Raw genomic sequence first — 11,477 nt, forward strand, 5'->3', positions numbered from 1 at the left:
AAAGAATTTTAAGTCCTTTTCAGCCTCATGTGTGGTTGAGATTTAGGGAGCATGCGAGTCTGATACAGAAAGGGGATGTTCCTCCCCAGAGTGAAGAGAAGCGAGGGCTTCCTAAATGAGAGACCTGGCTGTTTACCTCAGTAAAATAACCAGCATTATGCCTGCAGATAGCCTGTGTGGTTGTGAGTGTCCAGGTGGATTATATATTCAGTGCAGTCTGTCTGTGCAGATACAACGATAGTGTCTGATCCAGCATGTGCAAAGGCATTAACTACCCATGCTTCCATGTGAAGGTAAGAAAATGTCTTTGTAACTATCATTCTCAAAGGAAAAAAAATATGATTCAGAAAGCTAAACTGATTGCATCTTCCTTAGTTTAACATCAGAGGTTTGAATATTACCATAGCCCTAAAACAATGAGGCCAGAAGACATGAGGCCTAGTTTGTGCAAGCCTACAGTGAGATATAGTGAGTGTTTGACTACTCCCACCTAAAAACTCAGTTTTCAGACTTGCATTAACTTATTTGTAACTAATTGTATATATTATGTGACTTATCTGTTATATGTTTGCAATAATATATTCTAAAATTATCACATTAATATGGAACAAAATATGGTAGATCAATTTCTTCTGTAGAACACCTTTTCAAGTTATATGTCACTGATTTTTAGCTATGACTGATAGAGCTGTCACAACAAGATTGAGTTTAATTTTAATGTTCTGCAAACTCTTGACAAGTGGTGATAGATTCTGGGTAGCACAGATCAGATAATAGAGTCTAATAGATTATTGAGGTGTGAAGTCATCTTGGTTCAAGCTTTTGACTCTTATAAATCTTCCTCAATCCATCACTCCCAACTCTTATCAGCAAATAATATGTTATTTGTGGTATCTGCTGAGAAAATGTTCAACATCAGACTGCTGAAATTTCTGGAAATTGTTGAAAGAGAGATATAGAGATGTAGTTGTGTATAAAAGGGAGAAGGACGCTATAAATGACATCGGAATGTTAAAGAGAATACTGTGAAATATTGGGCCTCTACTTAGGATGGGGTAGATTTTAAATACGGCTGTACAGCTATGGTCACACTCATGTTGATGTTATTGGAGAGTAGTATGGGGTTGTGGAGTGAGCTTAATATGTTCTGAGATGACGGTAATGGGCTGTGCAGATCAAATACTGTTAGACATGGTATATAAAATAATTAAATTAAATTCACAGTACAAAGATATGAATGAGAATTATTGATTTCCTTAAATAAAATTCAATAATTCATATCGAATAAATAGTAATAGTAATATGTAATATGCTATAATACATATAAAATAAAAATACAAATTAAATGTGTGATACTGCTTTATGGTCAAGTAATTTCAAATGCCTAACTGATAGCATTTTTAAAATAAAATAAAAGTACCGAGGAATTACACATATAATCCCAAGGTGGGGAAAACTGACGTTTTTATTTTCAAAGCTGTATGCAAATAAACATAATTAACAATATGTTACAATTTTAAATGATCATTTGCACAATTGTTTATAATACACTTTTAAAGAATCATAATTCCATTCACTATGGGTGATTTATTTCACATGAAAAAAAATCAAGTAGACATTAAAAAATCAAATTCTATGTGAAAACTGAACTATTCCCAGATTCCAGAATTCTCTGATATGTTGTCAGCAAGAACTTTTTTCTTTGCTTTAAAGTGAAAATATTTTATTAATATTTTCACTTTAAAGCATGTCCACATTGGACATTAATTAGGCATATGTACTGCACCAAAACATAATATCTGCTATCACAGAAAATTCAGCTAAATAAAATATAAACAGAAACATGTGCATGCACGCATGAGTGCAGGCACACACACACACACACACACACACACACACAAACAAAACATACACATCAGCACTAGGTTTGAATGCACAACAGGTGTCAGCAGTAGTGAAATCATAGCTGAGTGTAAGGTAGTACAGAAGTCAGTGCTGGATGTAAGGTAGTACATGTATCAGAGCAGGGTGTAAGGGCATTGTTGCTGGGTGTATGGTAGTGTAGGAATCAGTGCTTGGTACAATGATTAAACAGGAATCAAAGGTAGCCCAGTACTAGCGGCTGAATCCAATAAGCTGTAGTAAAAGGAGGAACAGTGTGATTATATCAAGGTACAGGTTCAGAGCAGCAAAGATATACTCTTCTGGACTGATGCTGTATTTGTGTTTTCCGCCCAGCATTAGCTGTGTATCCATCACCAAATACTGAGGGAGAAGGAGAGAAAGGAAAGAAACATAGATATCACAGTGCAAGTGAGAAAAAGGACTTCATATACAATTAATAATTATATATACAATTCTATATTTTTTATTTCATGATTCTACTAAGGGTAGATACTAATATATAAATCGTAACAGAAACTTAGACACCTACACACACACAATAAAGATATATGTATAATATACAGTTATTTTTCATCAAAGTGTTTTTCAAACACGTTTAGAATAAATTAAAAAAACAGCCTTCACTCACGAAAAAAGCCAAGAGATTTAACTCTTTACAGTAATTCAAAGAAAGTACCAACAGATATTAACCATAACGAATGATTAATATGTAACCATACTTACAATTGAAAAGACCAGAGTCCCCAATGAGGCATATACAATGTACAAATACTGATGAAAAGAAAAACAAGAATCATTAAGATGCATGCTTACAAAGTCTCACAATTGATTCTAAATGGCTAAAAAACCTAGGAATACAAACAAAATATGAACTCTAAAAGTGAAATATTCATATTTCGATACTGTAGACCACACTCTTCTCGTCTCCGCGCTGGCCACACTCGAGGTCTCTGGCACAACTTTAAAGAGGATTGCATCCTACATCTCTGAATGGTCCTTCAAGGGTTTCCCTGGCTGGTGGCTTTTCTTGTGCCTATGACCCTCCACCAGGTGTCCCAAAGGCTCTGTAGTCTGCATCCTCCTCTTTGTCATTTGCGCACAATCCTTTGGATCTGTCATCTCTTCCCGTGGTTTCTCATACCATTTCTACACTGGCAATACTCAGCTTTTCCTCCCTTCGACACACACAGGTCTCACTACCCATGTCAGTTAGGTTGGATGGTAGGCCGTTGCCAGGTGCACTTGATTCCCTCCTCACTATTGCAGGACCTGTCTGTCAATTTGAATGCTACAGGAGAGCTCACTCAGAACACTTCTACTGCAAGAGGCCCAGGGGTAACTCTATCTGACTACTCCTTCTCTTACAGCAGCAGGGAGTCAGGCCTCCTTTCTATATAAAGTCCAAAGAACACATCCCTGCATCGCCACCTTCTCTACACAGCTCCTAGTCCAGACCCGGGTGCTCTCATGCCTGGACTGAATCCCCTTCTTACTGGTATCCCTGCCTGTGCCACTCAGTCTCTGCAGCTAATGCAGAACACAGCTGCATGACCTGTCTACAGTCTTCCCAAGCATGTTCAACCTTCCTCATCTTACTAAACCAGCTACCTAGTAGCTGTAATCAAGTTTAAAATCATTGTTACTAATCTACATGGTGGAGAATTAAACAGTTCCACCACACCTCCAGTTAATCTACAGACCCTGCACTCTGACCAGATCTTTCCATTCCACAACCTTAAAGCAGCTGACTATCCCCTCTCTGTATTGTCAGTACTTCCTGTCACAATGCCTGTCTGTACTGGCCCCATGTGGGAGAAACAATCTTCATAACCCCAGCACCAAGCACTCCCACCTTACTTTGGTTTATGCTTTATGGGTCATGTATATGTTTTCCTCTTATGGCTTGTATTTTGGTTCTTAGTCAGCGTGGTTAACTTGCAATAGTGCTTTAGTGATGTTACATATAAATCTTCTGGTCTTGGAATGCTATTAGCTATGCCTGGTACTATTGCTCATATAAATCAGATGAATGCACTTACGGTTTCCCACAATGTGAGTTACTGTGGATAAATAAATGTACTATAATATAATGCATACCAACTGTATTTATGCTTTAGCGGTCAGCTGATACATACACTCATATATACAATATACTATTATTTGTAAACTACTGTTAAAACATATCTGCCTCACTTACCTGTGTCCGTAAAATTGCACACAGCAATCCAAATGATATTAGTGTCCAGCCAATTGCCCACATGGCCCCACTGGCTGCAGTGAAATCCCACTGAAAACAGAACCATTATGAGAAAGTCATATTTTATGTCCCAAGCAATATGTGCTGAAAGAGAGCAGCTGTTGTCCTTTCCCAGATTTTGTATTACTTCTCTCCCTGACCTATCGATCGGTTTGATCCAGTAATTGACACAGTGGTAGATACTGTTGGTAGGGTAGCATTTGTGGGATAGTAATTTTGTAATGCTGCAACAAATAGCTGATTTTCAGTTCTCAGGCAGGAGGCTATTGTTGCACTCATGAGCTTGGCAGTTATCCAGCATGCCTTGCTTATCTCATGTTTTTATAAATAATACATTTATCCACCAGGGTATTTAATGACGCAAATCAACTTAACTATCTCGCTCTTGTAGAAAACCGTAATGTATCTTTTTTACTGTGCTAGTGTGAAAACCAAATCCAAACTCACTCTCAGACACCTGTGAAAAAATGATTTAGGAAACTCACTTTTGACTGCATAGCAAACACACTCAGTGCGAAGGACACCAGAGCTGTGGCCCCTATAGCCCAGAGTACAGCTTCAGCCTCATAGAACCTGAGAAACAAACAGAGCACAGCTAATCCTTTACTTCCCACCTCCATCTCATCTCATATTCACACCAAATCATTATTCATTACAGTCATTAACTGCTGTTGGTCACCAATCATCATTAGGTTGCTGGCCCTTGACAGAAATAACCTTCTTTTGTCCCCCTGAACTAAAAAAAAATGAATCGTCATTGAGTAAATTGTAACCACTGTTGATGAATTTGGCCCTTGTTTCAAGTCTCTTGTTACTGGTAGTTTGTCAGCTGGGCCCAATTGGATCAATGTTTTCCACTTCAAAAAGGTAAACCTGTCTATTTTATACATCAGTACACATACATCAGTAACTTGTATAGTCATCCACTGCAGTAAAACACTGTTGATACTCACACTGTCACTGAGCCCAGCATGAAGCCTTCCACAATGGTCTGTACAGACAAAGGATAAACATGAGAGGAAAAACACACGCACACGCACACACCCACACACACACACACACACACACACATACACTTCACAGTATTTAGTGATGACGCCACCCTTCAAGCCCTCACAAAGGAAGTAACACTGGCTGCAAGTTAAGGCTAGGGGGCAGAGTCCTTGCCAATAGGGGAAGCCAAAAACAGGTGGAAGCTAGAATGGAGGAGGGAATTGAAAACAGAAAAAATAAATGCATTTCGCTATAGCTGGATAAGCAGTGCTGCTGCTTGCTCGTTCATCCCAACCCCTCTGAGAAGTGAAGAGGAAACTCCCAAAAGTAGTTTTGCTCAATGTGTGTGTGAAGCGAAAACCTTGTTACTTACGAATAGTCCCAGGAAGATAAAATTTAGTGGGACCTTCCGACGTACATTGTCGCAACAAGAGAGCACTATGATCAGAACGAACACAAGTCCCCTGCTCAAAATAAAAATACAATGCATAAGAACATAGCATTTCAAATATAAGATATTATATTATATATATATTATATACAGTATATTAGATATTCATAATGTCATGTGACACAACAAAGTCACTTTTAATGTGTGGCTAATTCAGATAAGAGGAAATGAACCATGCAAAAGAACAGAATGAGAATGAGAGAATTTTCATTATGACTTACATCATTGTATATGTAAACCAACTATTGTGTTGAACCCAATGCTTGAGATCATTCCTGGAGTGGGGAAAAAGATAGAATATTAATTGTAGCTTCAACAAATTTTTCTTTTTAAGATGTAGCACAAGCCTGTTCATTCTAAATGAGACAATATTAAATATACATTAGAAATATAACACACCTACAATTAGAGATAATGGCGTGTCCCTTGACTATGGTCCTAGTGGTAGACACTTCAATTTAAATAAATCACTTCATTAGTATGTTTAATATCAGCAGAAGGGCAACACAGAAAACAAATTTATTTCCCACTGGATTTACAGCTGATTAATTCTGAAATTTTAAATACTGGCAAGTATTACTTTCAGTCAAACCTAATAAACTAAAATGACTTTGAAAAAAGACTTGAATGCCCAGCTAAGTCAAGAGCTGCAAGATCCTACTAGAATGTGAGTCATTGATTATCAAAACCTTGCATGAATGCCAGAGTTGAAAGGTGATTTTGGAGATTACACATGCAATGGTTATTCTTTGCCAGAAGGACTTGAATGAAATGAAGAGGGTCACTCATCACTGCAGAAACTCCCTCACCAGTGCTGAGGACAACTACTATAGAAACACACTAGCCATTAAAGAAACTCACCACTATAGAAACACACTAGCCATTAAAGAAACTCACCACTACAGAAACACTCTAGCCATTAAAGAAACTCACCACTATAGAAACACACTAGCCAGTACAGAAACTCACCACTACAGAAACACTCTAGCCATTAAAGAAACTCACCACTATAGAAACACACCATTAAGACTCCACTATACGAGAAACTCACCACTACAGAAACGCACAAGCCAGTAAAGAAACTGACCACTACAGAAACACACAAGCCAGTACAGAAACTCACCACGACAGAAACACTCTAGCCATTAAAGAAACTCACCACTATAGAAACACACAAGCCAGTAAAGAAACTGACCACTACAGAAACACACAAGCCAGTACAGAAACTCACCACGACAGAAACACTCTAGCCAGTAAAAAAACTCACCACTACAGAAACACTCTAGCCATTAAAGAAACTCACCACTATAGAAACACACTAGCCAGTACAGAAACTCACCACTACAGAAACGCACAAGCCAGTAAAGAAACTCACCACTACAGAAACACACAAGCCAGTACAGAAACTCACCACGACAGAAACACTCTAGCCAGTACAGAAACTCACCACGACAGAAACACTCTAGCCAGTAAAGAAACTCACCACTACAGAAACACTCTAGCCATTACAGAAACTCACCACTACAGAAACCACAAGCCAGTACAGAAACTCACCACTACAGAAACCACAAGCCAGTAAAGAAACTCGACCACTACAGAAACACACAAGCCAGTACAGAAACTCTCCACTACAGAAACACACAAGCCATTAAAGAAACTCACCACTACAGAAACACACAAGCCAGTAAAGACACGCAGAACTACAGAAACACACAAGCCAGTAAAGAAACTCTCCACTACAGAAACACACAAGCCAGTAAAGAAACTCACCACTACAGAAACACACAAGCCAGTAAAGACACTCAGAACTACAGAAACACACAAGCCAGTAAAGACACTCAGAACTACAGAAACACACAAGCCAGTAAAGAAACTCTCCACTACAGAAACACACAAGTCAGTAAAAAAAACACACAACTACAGAAAGACACAAGCCAGTAAAGAAACACACTAACCATTATAAAAACTGTCAACACAAACAACTTACAACTTCACTGATGCAGAAATGCACAATCTTTCACACAGAAACACACTTACCAGACCGATACTAGAAATCACTCACCAGTAGGCCTGCAGAAACTCATTAGCAGATCAGTGCAGAGTAGACATTTACTGTCTACTACAGAAACACAATCACTATACAGAAACATGCTCAGCAGTAGAGGTGTAAACTCACCAGTATAAAAATGCACAGATTATTCCAACAGTGATCAGCAGCTGAACCATCAATGTCAAGTAGACTTTTCTTACAAAGCCTGGAAGACATGAAGAACTCCTTCCAAACTTTTGCTTGATGTTCTTATTTCTATTCAATGCATTATTTACATTGTTATTCAATTTAAAGTGCGGTAAGACACCATCTAAAGAAACCATACGCACCCCTGAGGACATGGGTCCAGTTTTGGAAAAAAGTGGCTGATAGAGAAAACTTAATTCGTCACAATGACAGACATAGATTTATAAATATTCAACATGTTCATCAAATATTCATCATCACATTTTAATTATTTTCCATGACTGTTTAAGATGGTAAATTAGAATTTCAAAGCTACCCATATCATTAGCAAAATATGGAACTATATATAACCCACTTTTTCATAAACTTTTTTGTGACTTCTAAAAAATGATTCATACAAAGGCAGGCTGGCGCACGCAATAGGTAAGATAAATATCGTAATTTATTAGGTTGCTACTACATTAGTCGCCCCCACAGGCCCACAGGTTACCAGCTGGAGATCATCAAGGGATATGGCTCTTCCACAGTTGGAGCTAAGTACTTTGTGTACTGCAGGGTTTTATATAGTCAGTGGCTCAAAGGTGAGTGCATCAGAAAAGTTTACTGTACACACTCCAGCTGCAGTATTCCTGGTGTATGGAGGAGAAAAGTTTAATAAAAAATATTTTTCAATAGCACATTTTTTTCTGTGGGTTGGTTACACATAGCACATCAGTTAAAAGATTTAGGGCAGATCTGAGACCTATTCTTGCAGCTAAATGGATGGCTTGAACTTATAAATCCTGCTAGGACTCTGGGGTGTCAGGACAAATAGTGTCCAGATCTTGCTCTTATCATTCAGTTCAATTCATTTCTCCACTCTTCTAACAATTTCAGTTCAGTACTATTCAAATACTCCCATTATTCTATCATCATATCATAACATCTTGATTTGATGATTAATTTAATCTGTGATATTAATATATTTTTATATGCCTCAATTGAAGAGTGACTGCATATTCCGAAACATGTAAACCATCATTTTAATAACAGTATGAGATTGAACTCTGTAGTTGGCCTATCGATGAGATAATGTACATATCATTCAAAAACCAGAATGTAATGAAAGGACACCCAACACTTACTTTTTATACACGGAAACACTTCAAACAAAAACTATGTATTTAAAGCAGACCCAGTCTTTGTCTGTCTATCTCATTTCATATTTGGTTTGAGTCCAAGGACACACTGTTGCTAGGGAATCTGACTCTACTGGCTTACCGAGAGCCAGTTTTACTAAAGGATTGCAACTGCTTTTCAGTCGCAAAAGCAGTTGCAACAAGGTTGCAATATCTACTTCGCTATTAAATCTTTGAAATGAGTCAGAATCGCTTTTCAAATCTATTTTTTGTGAGGATTATGTCACTCTGTGACTTCCTTTTGATGCATAGTTAAACGTGTTCATGCATATGTTTACCTGGAGAGAACGCGCTAAAACAGGGTGGAGATTATATAAATTAGGCCAATTACGTATTCCACCTAATTTACTAAAGCATGGTTTAATTGCAACTCCCCTCTTTGCGAGATAATTTTTAGAACTCCTGAAAGCAGGAGTAACATAAAAGCATGAAAGCAGCTGGAACACAAGCTTAGCCTATAGCTCATACACAGGCTGCCAGGCTGTACACACAATCTCTGCAGTCAGATCAGGGCTGCATGCGCTGGAGATGAACGAATGATGCATAACACTCTGGAAAGGAGTGCTATACGCTCTAAAATTATATTTGTTTTATTGAAAGGATGCAAGACATCTGTTGAAGTCGTCAGCTAGCAGCTCGTATGAAAGCGCAGTTCTGGATTTAAACAATTGTTCTGAATATGCGTTCATAATGAATTGTAATAAAATACAATCTCTTCACTGCCTTCTGAAAATTCTCCATCTTCATACTGTCTTCTGTTCCCACATTTTCCGATAATGTTTAGCCAGAAACGTTTTGATTTATGATTAGGATCATGAGTGCAGGATACATGTTAATGAACTGTTATTGTTTTCTATATAAGTATTGAAAAGGTAGAAGTGTTATCTTATTCTTTATTATTATTATTATTATTATTATTATTATTATTATTCTTCTTGTTGTTGTATGAATTATGCCTTTTGATAAGTTTGATTAATGTAATTAATCCCAGGTCACTCACCTCTCCGGATAGCTGCATCAGAGAAATGGAAGGTGTCCTGGTCCTCAAAGCCCTGGGAGTACTCGGGTGGAGCAGAGGAGTGACTGTCCATGGGATTCCCCATGTCGTCATAGTCACCAGCCGGGGTCACTACGGCGATGTTCCCCTGGCCAACATAGAAACCCTGTGTGGGCGCTGGATTCTGGGGATAGTAGTGTGGGCTGTAGGGAGGTGGATTCTGGTCATTCTTCAGATTGTCGCTCTCCATGTCTCACAGCTGTTTGTAGCTTTTCCTTTGAAGGAGTAGAAAAATTTCCCAAAGATTATCATCCCTTAATCCTTTGTTACTGGGAATTCCAGATACAGTATTTAAGTAGTCAACGTAAAATACCAAATGACATACTATAATTCTCTTAGAATAACTAAACCGAAGAGCAGGGCAATGAAGTGAAGAACACAAAACTAAATCAACCTCACCGATCTTCAATATATTTGAATGCCGAACCAAAATAAAGGCTTCACAGCAGAGCACTCAATATCAGTATAAATAGCTGATTATTTCCCCATTGTTACTCATTTCTGTGCCTTTCACACAGGTCTCCAGTTCTCCGCTGCTTACGTGTAAGGGTGCATGCAGGTCAAAGTCTTCCTTTTATCTATTTTTATTTTTTTTACCTCAGAAACAATGATTAGTCTTTAGTCAAAGAGAAAATTTACTTCCATTAAATTGAATATATAACCATAAACCATTTTGCTTATCAGGCCTTTCACAAGTCAAAAATATACGCATTTAAATTTCTGACTTCCTGTCACAGCACTAAAACAAGGCAACACCTGTATTTAATTGGCCCACAGTTAAACTAGATCTGTAGCAATCAGTATTTACTGAAAAGCACTTACCTTTTCAGTTGGAGATCTAGAGCTTATTTTTCTTTTGATTCAATTTTAAAAAATGTTTGTTTGAATACAGTGCGCAGTGAACAGTGTTGTAGCTTCTGAGCGATACTGTTTGACACTACTGGTCATGTGACCCGGAATTAGGGAGTACTTTCTGTTAAACATTGATTAGCCGTGTCATTCAAACATGGGTCCTGCAGGTTAAATTCAACAAAGCAGACACTTTTTTTCTAGCAACATCGAACCATCATTGTTAATAAAACATATGTATACATTTTGGGATGATGATATGTGGAGCATTTTAAAAAGTGCTGACAATATGCAATACATTTATATCTGTAAATGCACAGTAATGATCTAGAAGAGCAATGCATGCTTATTTTTTAGCACAGAATAAGCTGGCTCTTTTGCTCCTCTACTTTCTGGGGACAAAAATAAAGAATACAAGTCCATGTCCCTTTTTGGCCTTTTAATATTTGAGTTATGTACAAGCCTATTTCTCATCTTAATTACATTAATTAAGGTTCCAAATGACATAACACATAGTCATAAAACGAAACACTGGTGCACAGAATTCCACA

General features: G+C 37.8%; 1 protein-coding gene across 1 annotated transcript; it reads right to left on the reverse strand.

Annotated features, from left to right (window-relative positions):
• Positions 1 to 1,436: 1,436 nt before the first annotated feature.
• zgc:110410 (uncharacterized protein LOC553618 homolog) lies at positions 1,437 to 11,022 on the reverse strand. The gene is made up of 10 exons (XM_064345641.1): positions 10,900 to 11,022; positions 10,021 to 10,292; positions 7,783 to 7,861; positions 5,828 to 5,881; positions 5,529 to 5,619; positions 5,116 to 5,153; positions 4,648 to 4,735; positions 4,103 to 4,192; positions 2,629 to 2,676; positions 1,437 to 2,265 (listed from the first exon to the last, which is right to left on the reverse strand). Exons 2-10 carry the CDS (start codon positions 10,265 to 10,267, stop codon positions 2,116 to 2,118), a joined length of 885 nt encoding a protein of 294 aa, XP_064201711.1. The 5' UTR covers positions 10,268 to 10,292; positions 10,900 to 11,022; the 3' UTR covers positions 1,437 to 2,115.
• Between the last annotated feature and the right edge of the window lie 455 nt (positions 11,023 to 11,477).

This window comes from Anguilla rostrata, chromosome 1 (genome assembly GCF_018555375.3).
Source record: "Anguilla rostrata isolate EN2019 chromosome 1, ASM1855537v3, whole genome shotgun sequence".
Taxonomy (NCBI): domain Eukaryota; kingdom Metazoa; phylum Chordata; class Actinopteri; order Anguilliformes; family Anguillidae; genus Anguilla; species Anguilla rostrata.

Bases quoted from the DNA above. Each gene is read 5' to 3' on its own strand.
- zgc:110410 (XM_064345641.1), bottom strand. From the start codon at position 10,267: ATGGAGAGCGACAATCTGAAGAATGACCAGAATCCACCTCCCTACAGC. The intron at 4,736-5,115 runs GTGAGTATCAAC...TTTGTTTCTCAG, and splicing joins ATGCTGGGCTCAGTGACAGT to GTTCTATGAGGCTGAAGCTG. The intron at 2,266-2,628 runs GTAAGTATGGTT...CTTCTCCCTCAG, and splicing joins GGACTCTGGTCTTTTCAATT to TATTTGGTGATGGATACACA.